The 20519-nt window shown below is 38.7% G+C and overlaps 1 protein-coding gene across 1 annotated transcript in view; it reads left to right on the top strand.

The window, feature by feature from the left end:
* Positions 1 to 2984: 2984 nt before the first annotated feature.
* The window catches only part of MANBA (mannosidase beta), a 77622-nt gene continuing 60087 nt past the window's right edge, over positions 2985 to 20519 (top strand). Inside the window, exons 1-4 of the mRNA XM_033106535.1 lie at positions 2985 to 3255; positions 13090 to 13184; positions 16320 to 16425; positions 17258 to 17428. Coding sequence (XP_032962426.1) covers positions 3079 to 3255; positions 13090 to 13184; positions 16320 to 16425; positions 17258 to 17428 — 549 coding nt within the window. The 5' untranslated portion in view covers positions 2985 to 3078. The remainder of the gene's footprint in view (positions 3256 to 13089; positions 13185 to 16319; positions 16426 to 17257; positions 17429 to 20519) is intronic.

The raw sequence follows: 20519 nt of genomic DNA, 5'->3' as shown, positions 1-20519 counted from the left end.
TTCAGCTAATGGCAGAGGTTGGAATTTAAAATCAGGTAATCAAATTGCAGACTTTACCTCTTAACATCATGCCAGAAATAAAAGAAGTTTGAAATATGAATAAAGAGCAAGAGACTATAAAAGTGACCAGTTTTGAAAAATAACCAAAAGTACTTCCCTAAATAAAAAAATAGAATAATTGGAATTTGAACTCAGAGAGTAGGTTTAATACCCCAGTAGACACAGCAATGGAAGATATGAAGAATGTAGCACAGAGAGATGGTAAAATAGGCAAGAGTCTAAGAAACACGGAAAGAGATATGAATCAATCTAATATATGTCTAATTAGAACTTGAGTTCAATTTATTTCCTCTAGGCTCCAAATTCACCTTTCGACATATCCTCTGTGATAAACTGAATTCCTTTAAGCATTTCTTTTTAAAAAATGAACACAATGTTAAGATTTCTCAGTAGAGGGCGTTGGAGGGCATTGCAGGGAATAAGAGGCTTACAGCTATTCTGGTTGTGTATTGGGGGGTTGCTGGTGTGAGTGTGAAGACATTCAGAAAACATCTGCAGGCCCAGAACACAATCCATCTGTGTGACCTTGTAGCCTTGGCCAGGTGATAACCTTTTTTCAGCCCCCTTGACACAGAAATTTAAGTTCCTGCATGGCGAGCACATAGCTTCCTATGGCCTGGAGGGTCACACACCTGAACTCATTTCTACAAGCCTCTGCACAGCCTGTGTGCAGCCCACCTGTGGTCCATGGGTCCACATGGAGCGGCTACTCCCTCTGCAAGTAAAATGAATTTTTCTTCCCCTTATTATAATTTATGTAATTATCTCATGGGATTGGAACATCCTTGGCTTTAGTATACCATGGCATTCAGTGAGTTTACCAACTTCATATATTTAGAAATGAAGGAAGCATGGTGAAATGGGCCAAAAAGCCCTCTTTGACCTCCTGTAGCAGAATATTGGCGCTGTATGTCATTTAAACTCTGTAGGCTGTATTTGTTTCTTTAAACCAAGGAACTATCACATGATCTAAATAACCTAAATTCTGGAAAGCATCAAATGAGATGATCAAAATGGAATTCATTTATATTATACAGTGTAAGGTTACAGAATGGGTGACTACTTTTAGAATTGTATTTGATATTGTGCCTTTAAATTACATGAATTGAGAAGTTTTATGACTATCACAAAATAAGATTTATTTTTTCTAGAAATAATGGGCAAAAAATTAATTCTATAACAAAATGAACACTTTATCATGTCACCTGTGCCAATCACAATTGTAGGCAGAATACTTATTAGGGCTTTGCATTTGCTTGAAGCTCTTGGTTTTCAAAACAAAGTACTAATCCAAACAACGTTATGTTTGTCCTGGAATGAAAGGAGGAATGATGTTTCTATTCTAGTTTTTTTTTTTTTTTTTTTAACGAATAGATTCCCTAAAATATTTCTTAATAGAACAACAGAATATATCCAAACATATTTACTGGCATGAATTTTCTTTTGTCTTGGCTTAACGGAATCTCTGGGATTTATGAAAAAAAATTCCTGTATTCTTATGGCCATAATCATGTTATCAGTTTTGAACGTACCAGGGCTGGCCATCTAACATTATAGCATGTTATTTGAATTGAGAGCTTCGTTCCTATCAAAAGTAAGAATGCGTCTGGAGTGAGGAAACCTTTGAATCAGCCAGAGCCTTTCCCCTTTAATATGAACACGCTCAACTGCAACGAGACTAAGGACCAGGAAAGGAGAGTTTTGGTCCTGTCTGCCACTGTATGATAGGCAAGTCAATTGACCTGTTTGGACCCTGTTCCCTCTATAAGCTATAAAGCCAGAGGCTTGGGCTGGACAATCCATAATGTCCCTAAAGCCAAGGCTTTTGAAAAACAGGCTTGTGAAAAACAGTGACTCTGAAAAAGTAAAATACTGTCTTGTATCTATGGATTTAGGACCATTAGAAGGCAAAACAAAGCTTGGACTTGATGAGGGACAACTTCTCTTTAAAAACTTCCTTCGAAATAACGAAATTAGACAGATAACATCAACAGAGGAATAAGCCCGTCTATTTTATGCAATGTGAAATTCTCTCTCAACTTCTTAGGATCACTGTTATAGCCTATTGCAAAAACGGGAGTCAAATAGACCATGTGACTATGAAACTTGTGGTATTTCTTGGGTATCCCAGCATTGTTAGGAACAGCCATCTATGTTAACCCATTGTATGCTTATAACGACCTGAATAAGGAGTACCACCTACATTTCCGACTTCAGGAAATGGAGATATGAAAGATTGGTGGGTCGCCCAAGTCCCACAGCTAGTGAGCAGCAGAGGATTTCAAATTTGCACATTTAGTGCAGGTTTCTGGAACCTCAGGGTCTCCTCTATGGGGCATAATTAAACAGAAGGTCACAGTCCAGTCAGATGATTAGCTAACGTGCTGCGATTTCTCTGGGCCAGGCTCGGTACTGCACGCTGTACACGGATTTTCTCAGCCCTCAAAACAACCCCACGAATTACTAGTACTAGGTACTTTTAGTGATTATTTACTCTTTGAAGGGCGGGGTGCGCTCTGAGACCACTGTGGAGCTGCAGGAAGTGGGCGTCTCCGCCGCCAGGAGGACCTTGCAGCGTGGATGGGGGTCTGGGGAAATTCGGGGGAACAAAAGTGGTGGGGTGTCTCGGTGTTTCGCTTCTCTGAAGCAGTGAGGAACGACTGTAGTTGTGGTCTCCGCTTACTACTGTCTGTCCCTGAGCTTCCCCAGGCTTTGCGCCACTTGGAGCCCAGGGATCTGCGTGTCCCGATTGCCGCGCACGGTTTCGTCTCCCGTTCGGACGCCGGGGCAGCGGGAACTAGCGCTCAGGAGGGCCCAGAGCCCAGGGATCTGAGCCCACAGCGCAGCCCTCCCGCGGCTGCTTCAACACTCACGCTCAGCGTCCCCGCAGCTCAGCTGACCCGGGGGGCGGGGCCAGGAGCCAGGGGCAGGGCCGGGACCCGGAGGGCTGGCGCCGGAGTGAGCTGTGGCTTCCGCAGCCCCCTGCGGCGGGGGGGACTGAACCCTCGGCGCCCCGGCATGCGCCTCCGTCTGCTGCTGCTGCTCGCGCTGTGCGGTGCGGGTATCAGGGCTGCGGCGCGCAGCCTCAGCCTGCGGGGAAGCTGGAGGATCCGCAGCGGGAACGGCTCGCTGGAGCTGCCCGGGGAGGTTCCCGGCTGCGTGCACAGCGCCTTGTTCCAGCGGAACCTCATCCAGGTACCGTGTGCGACAGTCTCCGCGAGGCTGCGCCCGCGTTCCCCTCATGGTGAGGGGCCCAGGAACTTCCTGGTAGCCCCCAGCCCTGGGCGTTCTCGCTCTGGCACTGACTTCCTCTCTGCAGCCTGTGGTGTGTGGGGAAACTGCCAAAGCAGTTTTATCTACTGTTGGCAAAGAGCACCCCTGGTCTGTGCTGGATGGAGACTGACCCAGCCGCGCTGGGACCTCAGCAACTGGAAAACGGAAGTTTAGATAGGGCAAACCGTCTTGCTACGAGCGGTTTACTTACTGTCTTGGTTCTTCACTGAAGGGTGGATAGAAAGCACCCGTCACTGACAAAGCCTGAGACGGGGGATTACCGTTTCAACAACATGGACACTGCAGGGGATGATAGTAGTTTGCTAAGTAAACGTTAACTGTATTTAGCAATGTTACAGGTTTTCATTTTTGCTGCTAGGCCTCAGGGAATCAAATATGGGGTTTTGCAACACATGTGTTGAGGAGACAGGTCTGTAAGTGTAAGGTTAGGATTGTCAGTGCAGGTGTAAAGGCTAAATAACTTTTAGGCTGGTTGAGATTGAAGACAGGTGCTCTTTCTTCTCAAGGCATGTGGGGGGAGGGAGAAGCGGTGGTGGGGGGGTCTCTCTCTCTCTATTTCTCTCTCTCTCTCTCTCTCTCTCTCTCTCTCTCTCTCTCTCTCTCTCTCTCTCTCCCCCCCCCCCCAATAGATGCTCCAATTCATAGACTCTTTGGGGGGGACGTTTTCCTGCTTGGCTGCCAGTGTGCAGTGGTTTGCAAACTGAATACCACCTTCCACTGTGTTTGTGATTCTACCTGCATTTCCCCATCCTTTGATTGTTTTTGTCTGGGGCAAAACGTACTTGATAAGTGGTTTGCACCCATTGTCCTAATCCTCATCAGAACTCTATGGAGTACATTTTCTTGTCTGCGTTTATGGATGATGTGGAGTTACAGAGCCCAGAGAAGTTAGAGAACTTACCCAAGATCACATAGCAACTAAGTGGCGGAAATGGAATTGTAACCCATGCTGGCCTGACTCCATAGCCTGGGTTCTGTACGATGCTGCACTTACCCCCTTGTTGTGAAAAACCATGTGTTTTTGAATCACTGGTTGACTGTCAAGAATGTCATTCAAAGTTTACTTAAATGACAGGATGGTCAATGAGGGTTATGCAAAATTTCTGATCTGGTACATATTAGCTTTTTTTCTCTCAAGAATGTATGTCAGAAAGGAAGTATAATTGACACTGACTACAGTCCAGTTTATTTTTTAATTAAATAATTCTCAAACTTAAGTACTACTTTAATTTTTTTTTTTTTTAGTTAACAAACTACGTGTGAAATAGACCACAGCTGACTTTGGTTCCTGAGGTTTCACTTACACTGGCTTTGAGAATGACTGTGTTCATTTTGCAGGGTCTCTTTGTCTCATTTCACTGACGGAATCAAGCCAATGGGAAATCATTAGTGGCTTTCGCAAATCAGATTGTTCTATGTTACAGGGCTATGTATCAGGAAACAATGTTTGGTTACTAGTTAATGAGAATGAGGTTGCTCATAATATGAAATAACTGACTTTTCCTCATGGGAATAATTCACAGTATCTGTTAAATCTGTTCATAAATTCTTAGAAAAACTTTAAGTTTCAATAAGGTCGATGAGGGACTTAAATGGTACTAGGAGGCCTTTTGGGGATTGCGAAACTCCAGGCCTATTGACAATAATCATCAACATCAGTATCATTATTGTATAATGTGATGTTGTTGTAAGACCTGCTTTATTACAACATCCCTTTTTGGTATCAGCCTCAGGAAATACTCTAGTTTAGAGCAGACACTGCCCAAACACTGTGTTTACATGAGAACTTGAAGCATATCTTGTTAAAGTCGTTCATTTATTTATTAATTCACCTAATTATTTCATACGTATTTATTCAGTACCTCCAATGTGGCAGGCACTTTTCTAAGTGCTTGAAATTGAGTGGTGAAGAAAACAAAGTTTTTGTCCAATAGACGCTCTAGTGGAGGAGATAGACAAACAAATTAATAGATAATATAAAGACAGGTGGTCACTGAAGAAAAATAAAGCAGGTTAAAGGAAGAGAGTGACGGCTGGTTGGGAATGATTACTATTTTGAAAAAGTAGTTAAAGATAGCTATTTTGATAAAGTGACTTTTAAGCAGAGATATTTTTGATGAGGTCAATTTTAAAGAGAAGTGCATTCCCAGCAAAGAGGGAAAAAGACGGAAGGGAGAGGCCTTGAGATGGGAACATGCTTTGACAATTCCAAGAATAGTAAGTAGGCCGTTGTGGCTGGAGCCCTGTGAGCCAGCGGGAAAGAGCATGAGTTCAAAGGAGGCATGGAGGGCAGATCACGCAGGGTTTGTAAGCCTTGGGAAACGCTTTGGATTTTATCCTACAGGTGATGGGAAGCTGTTGGGGATTTTGAGCTTGGAGTTACATGATTAGATTTGCCTTTTAGAAGGTCATTCTGGCTGTTGTGTGAAGACTACAATGCATCAGAATGGAAGCATGGAGACCAAGAAGGGGACTAATGACAGTTGTATGGGCAAGAGATGATTTCTGGCTCGGACCAAGGTGGTACCAGTGAAACTGTGAGAGTGGCTGTGAGCACACATTTTAAATGTAGAACCAACTTTTTTTCAGTTGGATTGGTTGATAGATTGAATGTGAGGTTTGAAAGAAAGAAGAATCAAGGAAAACTTCAAGATTTTTTGGTTAAATGGAATTCATTATTAATGAGAGGCTCTGTAGCCAGCCTTGGGTGTTTCATAGTGACTGTGTTTCCTATACACAATCTAAACCTTAGGTGTCTTGAAGAGCCTTTTGGGCTCTCTCCTAAAGGTTATCATTCATTCATTCATTCAGCCTATTATGCCATACACTAACATAGGCATTAGAAATGAAAAAGAAATGAGAAGACTCAGTCCCTATTTTGTGGGTGGCTACAGTGTAGTGAGGCAGAAAACCAAATTAATAACCTTATGAGAAGTGCTTAGATAAGGGGATTCTTGTTAGGAATGTTCTCAGCTTTCCTGGGCTGAGTCTGTTCCTCAGTGGTTAAGTCTGAAAACCTTTTTAAATAAAAGATATTCTCAGTGTGCCAAAACTAGAAAATATAGGTAAGTAAGAAGAAAACTTGGAAATCTGGCTTCCAGAGATAACTATTACTATTAAAAATAAAAAAAAATACTCTATATCCAGGTGGAATTTTTCTATGTATACACATTTATGATAAGTATTTAAATAGACAGTGTAACAAACTTTTTATACTAAATATTTTGTGATGTGCAATAAACATTTCTACAAACATGTTTAATGTCTTTCTTATTCCATTGTGTACATTTGCTGTCATTTATAATCAATCACTTATTGTTGAATAGTTATCTGACTCCATTTTCTATTTTTTGATGAAGATCCTTTTAACTAAATTTTAGTTAGCATGCATTGTTATTATCTTAGACAAAGTTTTACAAGTGGAATTGCTGATTCAAAGAGTATGCACTTTTTAGTCATTTAATATGTATTTCTAAGTTGTTCTTCATAAAAGTTGTACCAGTTTTAGACTCTTTTCTTCATTTTATTAGAGTGTTTATTTTAGGTGCAGATTGGATATTATTTTTAAAAACAAAAACAATTTCTAGTGAGGTTAAACACCTTTTATATGTTTTTTTTAAATATGTTTATTGGTGATTTGGGGTTACTTATTCTATCTTTTTCTATTGGATATTCATATTTAAAAACATAGATTTGTTAGACCTCTTGTTAAATAGTTTCAAAATTTTCCTATTTGTAAATGATTCTTTGGTCCTATTGGTGTTTTAAAGTTTTATATATTGTAATCTTGTAAGGTTTTGTCTTTTATGATTGATTCTGTCTTTGGTATTATGTTTTGAAAGTAACTCCCTCTCTCCCAATTAAATAAATATTGACATATATTTCATCCTTTAAAATCTTTATATTTCCTTTTTTGTATTTAGAATTTTGATTCATGTGAGTTTTTCTCAAATGGTTAGTCAGCTTTTTTTGTTTTGTTTTTTTTATAAAGTGTGTTTTTCCAAGACCCATCAGCTTCAGGTTGTTTCATTCTAGTTGTGGAGGGCGCAGCTCACAGTGGTCCATGTGGGGATCAAACCAGCAACCTTGGTGTTATGAGCACTGGGCTCTAACCAACTGAGCTAACTGGCCACCCCAGGCAGTTTTTTTATATCCCATGATTTGAACAATTTCTCTTTTGTCCACTGATATAAAACATTACTTTTATCATGCATGCAATTCACATATACTGATTTAATTTTCTTATTCCCATTTTTTAAATTCTTTAAAAATAATTATAAATATTTAATGTTTATTGTACAAAAATTATGTAGAAAAGTATAAAATATAAAAAAGAAAAAACAATAAAACGTATACTATAAAGCAGAGATAATCACTGTAAAATTTTTCATGTATATCTTTCCAGATTTTTCTAAGTATATACAAACAAATGCAATAATATAAAAATGAGATCAATCTCTAACATCATTTTAAAAGTTACTTCTTCATTGAAAATATATAGTGAACATCTTTCTGTATCTATAAGTGTTTATAAATATAGATCTAGAATAATTTTTAATAACTGCATAGGCTTCATTATAAAGATGTGTTCTTACTTAAAATCTATACTTAAATATAGAAGAAAGTATATTATAAATATGTAAATATACACATATACTGAAAATGGTAGGCACCAGATGCTTAGTACTTTTTCTCTAAATTTTATTACTGCCTTATATTCTTCACATGTAATTGGGACAAATGATCAGACAAGGATATTTTTAGATGTGCAAATTAATAAAATATAAGCTATAAGATTATATCATGGTAGCCATGCATGTGATTAACAAGTTAGTCTGAATCATTTGAATCATTTATTCAAGGAGTCCCAAGGAATCATTCTGTCCAAGGAGTCATGAGTCTGTCTATAGAGGCCCTAATCTGTAAGTTATCAATCATAAATACATTCTAATAAAATATGTGGATAAACGTATTTTTGTTTTGTACCCTTTAAGTTGCCAGGAGGCAATGGGCATGTGAATAGACTTTTTAAACTTTTTTATGGTGAATTTCAAATATGAAACAGTAGCAAAATGAGCTCCCATTTATATACATCACCTGACTTCAACAGTTATCAATTCATGACTAATTTTGTTTCTTCCCCCATCTACTATGCCCCACCCTACTTTTGAAGTAATTCTAAACATCACATCATTTCATCATCAAACATTTTAGTATGGATCCTAACCACAATACTATTATTACCCTTATGAATATTTTTGATATGTTTCAGAGAAGGAAGTACTATGGTTATGGTCCAAAATGACCAAACATAAACTTATTCTTAACACAGACGGTTCTTTTTCTGGTTGTTAAACTAACCTTCCACAGAGGACTTAAGAAGGGACTGTCTGACTTTATTTGATCATTTTATGATGTAAAGTGATCTCAAGACCTTTTAGAAAAGGAACCAGTCACAAGTCTCTCTTTGGCATTTATTCTAATCTTTCATGAGTTCTAGCCTGGCACTTAGGAGTGGTCTAAGAAAATAGTCTTGTTTTACCTTTGAAATTACCCTTCTAAATCCTCTTTGGTCAGAAAATAAGGAGTTTCCTTAAATTGCAATCCCTTTTCACCAGAGCTGTGTTAGATGAGAAGCAGTATTTACTAGTTTAAGGGTTTTAGAAAAAAAAAAATATTAAGGCTGACCAAAATGTGTTGACTTACCCATGAGCTTGGGATTTCTTGTACCTGTGCACCCTCTGAAGTAAGAATTGTAGGTGAAGCTCCTATTTGACAGTAAACAAACTGAGGGTTGGAGAGTACAGCTTCTTCAGAATGGAACACATAAATAACCCCTGGGTAGCTGAAAGTAACTTAGCTTCCCATGAACATTTTCTTTTTCTCATAGAGTCCTCGATGCATGGAAAGTGCTACACACGTGGGTGTTTAAGAATTTTAAAGTCTAATTTAAGTGAATAGCCATGCATCTGCTGTCCAGTTTAGGAGCTTGTGCATTCCCAATACCACTGCAGTTACTTTGCCCCCGACCCCTAGTCCTATTGCCTACGACCCCCTAAGGTGACCACTATCCTGAATTATCATTCTCTTGCTTTTTACAAATTAAGGTTTTACCAAATGTCTGCAAATCTTAATTAACATATGGTTTAGTTTTGCTTGTTTTTGAATAAATGTTTTCTTAAACTTTATTTTTTTGCTTAAGTGTCCAAGAACACAATACCTGTAAATGAAACAATTACAAAGACTTTCTTTTCTCCATTTAGCTCCATTTGAAGTAATTATGTCTGGTATAGAATCAGGCATTGGACTAAAGCAGAACTGGGGAGTGGAAGAGACAGAACTGGTTAAGGAGTCTATGTGTCTAATAAGCAGATATAATAGAGAAAGTTCCGAAGCTTATAGAGAAAATGAGACTGATACTGTCATTTGTGTGGTCTGATGACACATAGTTTGTTGATGTACAGCAAGTATGGTGCATATCAATTATAAATAATTAGCCCAGGCCCCACATAGCGTGTTTATCTCCTGGTACCCACTTGGTAGGTAGCACTGACATTGTAATCATTGACAGCATTTGTGACGTTGATGGCAGTGATAGAGAAGGATGCAACATATGGACTCTGGAGCCAGATTTCCTGGGTCTGAATCAGTGTTCCACCGCTTACTAGCCATTTGACTTTGAGCCTTGGACTCTCTGTTAGCAAAAGGAATGATGACAATGCCTACCCCATAGGGTCCCAGGCAGTAACTCTCAGCTATTGTTATTTTTGTTGCAGTGATCATCTGGTGTAAAAGTGTAAGTATATGTGACATGAGGTACACATTCTTTCAACTGTACTATAGTGTGTAGAATGCAGACCTCGGTGTTAGAGTGGTTTGGTTTCGTTCCTGGATGTACTTCTGCTTAGTCGTGGGACCTCAGGAAAGTCACTCCAGCTTCTGGAGTTTTAATTTCTTCCTCTATGAAACGGTATTTACGACTCATGTTTGTTATGAAAATAAGAGTGTGTGAGTACCTATCTTGGAGGCTGACATACAATAAGTGCTCAACAAATGATACTGCTGTTGTCCTTAGGGTTCATGTGTTTGCTTAACAGCTCAGCAACTTATGTGGGTCCTTAGTCATCAGATGTAATGCTGAACTGCTGTTTGCTGTAAATAGGACTCAGACTTTTAATATGTGCAAAGGGGGTCAGACCAATCGGGAACCAAATTACGTTGGTTGCTTAGCATTTGGAGTAGTTATTATAGATGTAATTGAAGCCTCTGCAACTTTTATTTTAGAGAAAATAAGGTATTGTCCGTTAGTAGGATAATTTGTTTAAAGATCTCAGTTTTTGGAGCAATTTTGGGTTGACAGCAAAATTGAATGGAAAATATAGACAGTTCCCATGTACCCCCGCACATGTACAGTCTCCACTGGCAGCATCCCCCACCAGAGGGGTACATTTGCTACCATCAGTGAACCTCATGGACACATCATCACCACCCAAAGCCCATACTTTACATTAGCGTGCCCTCTTGGTGGTGTACATTTGATGGGTTTTGACAAAGGTATAATGACATACATATAATGATATGCATCCACCTTTCTAGTCATTCGGAGTAGTTTCACTGCCCTAAAAAATCTTATTCTCTGCATATTCATCCCTCTCTCCCCCTTAATCCCTGGCAACAACTGATCCTTTTTCTGTCTCCATAGCTTTATTTGCCTTTTCTAGAACATCATATAGTTGGAATCAAACAGTATGTAGCCCTTTCAGATTGGTTTCTTTCAAGTAAGAAAATAATTTTAACCTCTAAGTTCTGTTTGTCTAGAAAAAAATTGTACCTGAGAAGATTGCCCTCTTGAACTCAACATGCAGCCTCCTTCAGAGCTCTGAGAGACTGGAAGGGGACTCATGCCCCGCAAGCCAGATCACCAGCAGCCCCAGGGCTCAGTAGGTGGACACGTTGCAGCTGTGTTAGCCTTTACACCTTCCTTCTCCATTTTTAACTGTATTCCATGGAGTCCGCAGTGTAGAGTTATAAATAGGGCTGGGTGGAAACACATGGGTAGGCTAATAATTAGGTGCCTCTTCAAACCTGTGTCCTTAGATATTTATTCCATGTTCACTCATTGGAGAGGCTGAATCCTGTGTGGAGGGTGGGGGAGGGTAAGGGGGTGGGCAGGGTAAGAGCAGAAAAGGAAGCAGGTTGACTGGGCCTCTCACACCCCATTTAGCAGAACAAAACCTCACCATTAACTGGATCTTAAAAGTCAGTTTGGTGATTATCGGTTATTGTTAAATCTCACCAACCACTCCCTCCTCTAGTGGTATATTAAAATATGCCTTCCAGTCAGGAGCAGTTACTGGCAGATACCTTTCTTTCCATCTTGATACACACCCAGTGATGCAGTGTCTCTTACAGATTTGTGCTCTGGGCAAGTGCCCAGATGGCTGTTGGCCAACCTAAGTTAGTTGCGGAATGTAGACAAAGTCAGTTTTTCCTTCTCCGTTTGGAATTGAAGTCCCTAAGGAAATGCTCCTTGGCCCTGTCCCAGTCATGGGGAGAAGCCCTCCATGTCTGCACTGTTCCCTCTGGGTAGCTCTGATGATGTTCGCAGAAGATGAACTGAAAATCTCCACTTACTCACTTTCTGTTCTGCCTCCTGTCTGGGAGCCCTCAAGTGGGAAGTAAACTGGAAAATGAGGGAAAATGAGTAAAGGGTGGAAGTCAATGGAAGAAAGACCTAAGGATTATGAAAGGGAGGACTTGGGGCTGGAAAGTCAGACAGAACAGCATCTGTGAACACCCAGTAGGCGAGTCATCTAGGGCAGAGGTTGGCAACCATTTTCAGTCAAGGGCTAGAGACTATTTTAGGCTTCTTGGGTAATGTGGTTTCTGTCATGGTCTCTTCAACTCTGCTATTGTAGTGTGAAAGCTGCCATATGCAATTTGTAAAGGAATGGGAATGGTTGTGCTCCAGTAAAACTTTATTTATTGACACACATCCATTCTTAGCTTGCTGGCCACATAAAAAAAGGCAGTGAGCTGAATTTGGCCTGTGGGTTGTGGTTTGCTGACTCGGTCTACGATAATATAGGAAATTTGAAGTTTGTAAGTTTGATGGTATCTGTGCTGCCTGTGTATTCTCTGTAGAGATTCTTTTTGTGCTCACTTAGTAAAGCTGAGTGAAAAATAACTTTGGAAATGGCTAAGTGAATCCAAGGAGTGGGAATATGCTGACCTTTGGGCAGTAGAGGAGAAGCATTGTCTCGGGAGGCCAGAGGAGATGGCAGCAACAAGCAAAGTGAGAACGACAGGGCAATGAGAGAGTGATGGCTGCACACCGGAAGTTCTGTCTTTTCTTCTCTGCTCATGGGTTGGATGTTCTGAGTTTGGTTTTAATGAGGGAAGCCAGTCTTAATCTCCATAGTGTTCTTTGATAATGAAACTATATTATTTATATCTCAGAGCTTATTCCTTTCAGGTATTTTGTTGGGCTTTTTTTTTTTTTTTCATATTTTAGAATTTTTAGTATGCAAATGCCATGTAACGTTTGAAAGATAGTGCTCTCTTAAATGGATGGAGATTTAGCCTTGAGGATGGGATGTGTTGGCATGTGAAATGCTTGTACTCCTGGGCCAAGAGTTCATTCATTTTTAGGTGATAAATAGCGATCGCTAATAATTTATTTCATGTTTATTTAATTTTGCATATGTAATCAACTACCATAATTTTTATCAACAGGATCCTTACTACAGATTTAATGACCTTAACTACAGATGGATCTCCTTGGATAATTGGACCTATAGCAAGGAATTTAAAATCCCTTTTGATATTAGGTACGTGTGTATATATCTATATCTATTTCTATATCTATCTAGATCTATGTATCTGTATCTATATCTATACCTATACCTATATCTATATTTATTACTGTATCTGTATCTATTTGTTTATTATTATATGAGCTTTTCTTCTTTTTCTGTCTCTGCAATAATCTCTTGTTTATTTAAGTTGCATATCAGAGAGTTGTCTGACAAAAGCCTTGTACCATAAAGGCGAATATATGATTTATGTTTTGATCTGTAGATGAGGATGGCGTCACTGATCCTCAGTCATGAAATATCTTAGTCATTATCCTGGTGGTTAGAATGGAGTCACCTAGACCTGGTCAAGTCTCTTATGTGTATTTTCTTCTCCCTACTCCCAGTAATCAATAGAATGTATCTCTCTCTCTCTCTCTCTCTCTCTCTCTCTCTCTCTCTCTCTCTCTCTCTCTCTTTCTCTCTAAAATACTGTCAAGTATGAGCTGAGATACATCATTTGTTCAATGTGGTGTTAACCAGCCATTGAGTCTATGGCATTGGCCTTACATTATGTTGTGAGGCAATGAGGAAAAGCATGGTATAGTTTTTAGTAATGTTCTATGTAGCAGAATGTAACCCAATTATATCTACCGCCATTATTGCTAAATTAAAAAAAATAATTTGTCTCTCCCTTTTATAGGGCTTTTTTGACTAATGATTTACTAGCCTCTCAAAAGAGAAATAAAGCCAGAATATGGTGCTCAACATCACAGAGTTACTCTGCTCCAGGCTCTTATTTCCAGGTGATGCTTAAAAAAAACCTCTCGTAGGGGTCTTAACCTTTGGACTTAGCATGTACAAATTCAACCAACTGACTTTCCCATTTAAAGCTTACTTTATATTCTAACAGCCTCCTTATTTCTCTTAATTTAACACCATTTTCCCAGTCTTCTATGCCTAGGGCATTTTTGAGTCATTGTATCTTTTCATCATCTTCCTGTATTCAGTCTGTTCCTGACTCTTGTTGATTTTTGTCTGTCATTGCTCATGACTCAGCCCGTCTTCCTCATTTCCAAGTTTCCGCCTTTGCCTACACCTTTATTAGGGAGTGCCTGAAATTAGGCCAAAGCTGCCTAACTAAATTTCTTGCTTTGTCTTTTTATTCTCCAGTCTTTCATATGCAGAAACATGAGATTCATCTTCCCAAAATATTGATTTTTACCATAATGTTCTTGCTCAGTAACAAGTGTCTTCCCTTTGATTAACAAATCAAGTTCAATCTTCTCTGCTTATTTGTGAAAATGCTGCTCAATGTTCTCAGCCTTGTACCCTTCTTGCATCCTCTCCTGCCCTCCTGACTTGCCCTGATTTCTCCGCTTAGCTCCCAGTGCCACTTTTGTACCTGAATCAAGCCTGTTACCTTAATGTTATTGATGCTGAAAGCACATCCATGTTTTGGTTTTGCTCTTTCTCTTGGGGTCTATCCTCTAGGCATTTCTACTCATTAGAAAAAAATAGCTTTATTGAGGTATAATTCATATACCATGCAATTCACCCATGGGAAGTGTACAATTCAATGGTTTTTAGTATATTCACAGAGTTGTACAACCATCATTGTAATAAATTTTAGACCATTTTCCTCACCCCCAAAAGAAAGTCTTACCCTTTAGCAGCCATCCCCCATTCTCCACTCTCACCCCAACATTCCTACCCAGCCCTAGGCCATGACTAATTTATTTTCTCTCTATGGATTTTTCTCTTCTGGACATCTCATATCAGTGGAATCATACAGTATGTGGTTCTTTGTTACTGGCTTCTTTCAGTTAGCAGAAGAGTGTTTTCAAAGTTCATATTCACAAGCACAGTAAGTCTTCACTTAACATTGTTGATAGGTTCTTGGAAGTGAAACAAAGATAAGAAAACCAATTTTACCATAGGCAAATTGATATAAATAAGAGTTAAGTTCCTAAGGCATAATTTTGGTCATAAAAACATCACGAAACTTCTAAATAAAGACCCAAAACACTCTTAATATTAAACATTGGAATAAATGTAAGCTATAGATATATTTGAGAAAGATGAATAAAAACAAGTAAGATCATTGTTTTCCAACCCTATAATACAGTTCAGGGTCACGGGTGGCTGGGGACTCGCCAGAGAACTCAGGGCACAAGGCAGGAACCACCCTGGACAGGATGCCTTTCCATCGCCTTTGTCTGTCTGTCTCTCTCTCTCTCTCTCTCTCTCTCTCTCTCTCTCTCTCTCTCTCTCTCTCTCTCTCTCAGATTGGGACAATGTAGATATGCCATTCACCTCGCATGCACATCTTTGGGATGTGGGAGGAAACCAGAGTCCTCGAAGAAAACCCACGCGGACATGGGAAGGACATGCAAACTCCACACAGACAGTGGCCCCGGCTGGGAATTGATTTTTTTTTTTCCTCCTCAACATTATAACGAAATAACATTGACTGAAACAATGTTATTCGAGGATCTGCTGTACTTCATTTCTTTTAATTGCCAAATAATATTTTATTGTTTGGGTATACCACATAATTTATTCTGTTCTTCTTTAAGTTCTTGTTTCCTTTTTGAAGCCTTTTCTTATGACATAAACGCTGATAGCACTTGTAGTTTGTCCAATAAGACTATACTACAAAGTAGAAAATTGAAAGTTTTCTCTTTGTTTCCTGTATTTAGGCTTGAATGCCAAGGAGATTGCAGACTCCTTAAATTTAGCGACTGTTTTAGTTTCCCGTTAGGCTTAGCAAGTCCTGGGCACATAATATCACTCATAGATACTTGTTAGTTAGTTAATGTTTTCTCTTAGATAGTATCAGTAAATTTAATAGTTTGTAAAAGTATTTTGTGTCTATTACTTAACTTGGTTCTCGTGAGAACTTTGTGAAGTCCTAGAAAAAAAGTCAATGAATTTGAACATTATTAGCTCTGCTCCTGATTTTATGGTGATTGAAATATTATGAAGAAAGGTAATTTGGATCACTTAAAATAAAAATATGTTAAACGAATACTTCTGAAAATTTCATTGGAAACTGCTTTTTAAGGATGTATATTTTTTGTGAAATATTCCTTTAGTCATTAATAAAAAAAGACGTATCTAATTTAATGTTTTATACATTTTGTTTTAAAAATATTTTCTTTTTTTTAGCAAATGGCAAAAAGTAAATTTGATTTTTGAGGGCGTTGATACAGTTGCAAAAGTCCTGCTCAATAATGTTTCCATTGGGAAAACAAACAACATGTTCAAAAGATATGTAAGTACATAATGACATCAGGTTAAGAAAACCCACTTATATGTGTTTGTGTCGTTATTGTGAGTAGAGAAATTTTAGTGCATATTTGCCCATCAGGCAGGTAAAAGCTCTTTGAAGCATTGGGTAAGTTATTTTATTCCTCAGTTGTCACATTTATAGAATGATGAAAACACTACAAACGCTATAGAGTAACTGTGAGCATTTAATAAGCGAATTATATCAAATAATTCTCACAGTTCTTGACATATGGGAATTATTCAACAAATGCTCTTCCCTTCTCTGTTATTTGATGATCCAGAATTTCATGGGAAATGATCATTGAGACACCATTTTAAAAGAAAATGTTCCTCCCTTTCTGGAATAATTATATTAAGAGATCATGTCCTGATCTCTCTTCCCTTTCAAGGGTAGACTTCTCAAAACAAAAATAACTTATGACTTAGAAATACATGCTATTCATACCAAAGACTCAGGTTGTCATGAAGAGTCGAGGAAATCCTTGGCAGTTCAAGGCCATATGTAAATAGCCAGAGCAGACGTTCCAGAGCTAAATATATCTTCTGCTTTCCCTGTTTACCTAGGACCATCATCTGTCAGTAAAAACAGAAGGAGAAATCTGGATATTTACATTTGGGTAGGAGAATGTATTCAGTTATAACTAAAAGTCGGCAACTGAGTTATAGTAGTTTGGAAAAGTGCTTTCTCCTGCAAAAAGGCTAACCCTAAAGATTTTCAATTATTTTATGCATCTCCTCTTCCATCTTTTATCTGCCTATATCTAAAATTTTACACATGAGGCTACTTCTACATCTATTCTTTCTCTTTAATTCAGAGCTTTGATATTACTGGTGTGGTCAAAGCCATAAACTCCATTGAGCTGCGTTTCCAATCACCAGTGTTGTATGCGGCACAGCAGAGCAGAGCTCACACTCGCTACCAGGTGCCCCCAAACTGCCCTCCAAGTGTGCAGAAGGGCGAATGCCATGTCAACTTTATTCGCAAGGTAATGGACTCACAAATATATGGGGCTTTAACCTTGAAGGTGGGATGTGCTGACATATGAAATGCTTGCTTGAAGATAACAATGATATTTCAGAAGTTGGGAATCTCTCTCCTACCTTCTGAGTGGGATTTGAAAAAATTTAAAAATAAGAACCAAAAGATTATATGAGTTTTTGTAGATAATTTTTATCTTTCTAGGTTTTTTTCCCGAAGCATGCTTTAGAACTTAGATAAAGAAGACAAATAGTTGATGGGTAAATGTAACTTTACAAATTATTTTTTAATATTTAGGTTTATCAAACTTTTCACCAGACTGTAAAGTTCATATTTATTAGGCTTCCTTCTTTTTACTAGGAAGCCTTCTTCAAGTATTAATATATTTACTGACGTGTTCTTTCACGGGTAGGTTCTAATGAAATCTAAAAAAAGATAACAAAATCTGCAGGGTATATTTTTCTTTGAGTCTGATCTCAGTTTAGATGACTTGGATTTATTCTAGTTCATGGTTGAATTAGTATTCTATGTGATATTTAGTTTTTTATTAGATTTTTTTTTTAATTTCGGTAAAATGCACATAACACAAAATTTACCATCTTAACCATTTTTAAGTGTACAGTTCAGTAGTATTAAGTATAATCACATTGTGAAACCAATCTCCAGAACTTTTTCATCTTCCAAAACTGAAATTCTTTACCCATCAAAAAATAACTCCCCATTTCCCTCTTCTGTCAGCCCCTGACAATCACCATTTTTTCTGTTTCTATGTGTTTCACTCTTCTAGATACTTCATATAAGTGGAGTCACAGTATTTGCCTTTTAGAGACTGGCTTATTTCACTTAGCCTAATGTCCTCGAGGTTTATCTATGTTGTAGTATGCATCAGAATTTCCTGCCTTTTTAAGGCTGACTCATGTCCCATGGTGTGCACATACCACATTTTGTTTATCCACTCATCTGTCCATGGACACTTGGGTTGCTTCTACCTTTTGGCTATTTTGAATAATGTTGCTGTGTATGGATGTACAAATATCTGTTTGAGACCCTGCTTTCATTTTTTTTTGTATATATGCCCAGAAGTGGGGATTACTGGATTACATGATCATTCTAGTTTAAAATTTCTTGCAGGAATTAGCATTTAATTTTAACAACAAATGTAATCATTGGTTTCGTTGTGAAGATACTAAGTGTATTTTTTTTCAGTGCTCGTTAGCTAAAACCTCAATTGATAAATTCTGATTATTTAAGTTAAGTGGTTCTGTTTAGGCTGGATGGATTCACCATTAAATTATGTTTTCTTAAGGTAAGTACTGAGGTCAACATTCTGCCTCCACCTGTTTGACACGACATACCCAGTCACCATGTGTTCATACGACTCTAACTGAGCAGTATGTCACGGAGCAGGCAGCCATTCCATGGAGCACTTGTATGCTGATACTTCTGATTAAACTTCAGCTTTTGTTTTCTACCTTCAGCTTCAAATGGCACAGTGGTTTTAATACTAGAGGTTGCACTTTTCCCCTCTCCTCTTCCATCTTTAATCTTCCATCAAAATGAGGACTTCCTGAATCTTCATGTGAAAAATTTACTTTTCAGGTCATTGGTAAAGGTAGATATAGAGATAGAGAGAGAGATAGAGATGTATATCTATCTCAGATATATCCATGTAGTGTTTTCTCTCTACCCCCTATTCAATTTTTTTGGCATTGAAAACACACTTTCAGGTTGTCTAGATAGAACAAAACCCTTTGTTGAAATCAGGAATCAGACCCAGGTTTCTGCTCTCACAGTGAACGGAGGACTTGCCAGCAAATGAGCTGCACCTTGGTGTTTCTGGCTAGATTGACCTGATCCAGTGGGAAGAGGCCTGAATTGGAGACCAAGTCAGGAATCTTGGGTCTGAATTCTGGCTTTACAAACCCAGAGGGATCTTAGGCAAGTTCATCATTTGTGTACGGAGCCAATCTCTTCCCTTCCTTCCTGATTGTTGATATGAGGATACAGTGAAATATTAACGTAAATATACTTTCCATACTCAAATAGTGCTATAGAACTATTCAAAATGGAGACTTGTTTCTATAATTACAGACTCTAAGTGTATAAACTGACAAAATGCCTCAGTTTCGCTTATGTGAAGTTAGTGGAGTAGAGGTGGGGAGTAGGTGTAACAAAATGTTACTCCCCGTCTCTTCTTTGACCACCCCTCTTCTTTCCCCTCTTGTCTCTGCTTCCTTCTCTGTCCAGCTTGGATGGTGGGACCCATCACCTTAGCGGCCCTCTTCACCATATTCCACACCATCCTCCGTGTTTTCCACAGATACTCTCTGGCCACTCCATCTAAAACTCTTTACTCACATCAACTTCCTCCTTTTAAAAGTCTTATTCAGGACACTCTCTGTTCAAGACACTTTCTCTTTTCATTTTTTTCCCTCTCTGGTCTGTCTCATTTATTTTCATTTCTTCAATAACCAGTTGAATTTCCAGTGACTCCTAATACTGTATTGTCAGCCCAGACGTCTCTTCAATCCCAGACATGATATTCAGTTGTCTATTTGGCATCTTCACTTGGCTGATTCAGAGAGACCTGAAGCTCAGTATGTCTAACACTGCACTTGGGATCTAAATTCTTCTCCCAGGGTGCTCTGTCTCGCTGAATGGAATACCTAATCCACGGCAGTTGCTCAAGCCAGAAACCTAAGAGTTATTTTTGACACCTCCCCCTCTCTCTTTTCCCTCCTCCAATTCATTACTAAGTCCTTTTGATGATGTGGATGTTATCTCTTCAGTAGTTCTTGAATATGCTCATGTTCCATTTCTAATACCAGGCTTGAGTTCAATCTGTCATCATTTCTTGCATGAAATAGTGCTCTTGTTGCCTACCTGGTGTTCCTACAACCTCATTTGCCTTCCTTCACTTAATTTTCCACGGAGCAGCCAGAATGTTCTTTTCAGATAAAAATAATCACAGCACTCCCCTTCTTAAAACTCTTCAACAGTTTCTCATTGCCTTTGGGCTACAGTCCAGAGTTCTTAGCTCTGTCTGCTTATAACCATGTCTGCAGTCTTCTCCCACTTCTAGTCCATTGTTCTCTCTT

Source organism: Rhinolophus ferrumequinum, chromosome 5 (genome assembly GCF_004115265.2).
Source record: "Rhinolophus ferrumequinum isolate MPI-CBG mRhiFer1 chromosome 5, mRhiFer1_v1.p, whole genome shotgun sequence".
NCBI classification, from domain to species: Eukaryota; Metazoa; Chordata; class Mammalia; order Chiroptera; family Rhinolophidae; genus Rhinolophus; species Rhinolophus ferrumequinum.
This window is presented reverse-complemented; position numbering and strand designations above follow the sequence as displayed.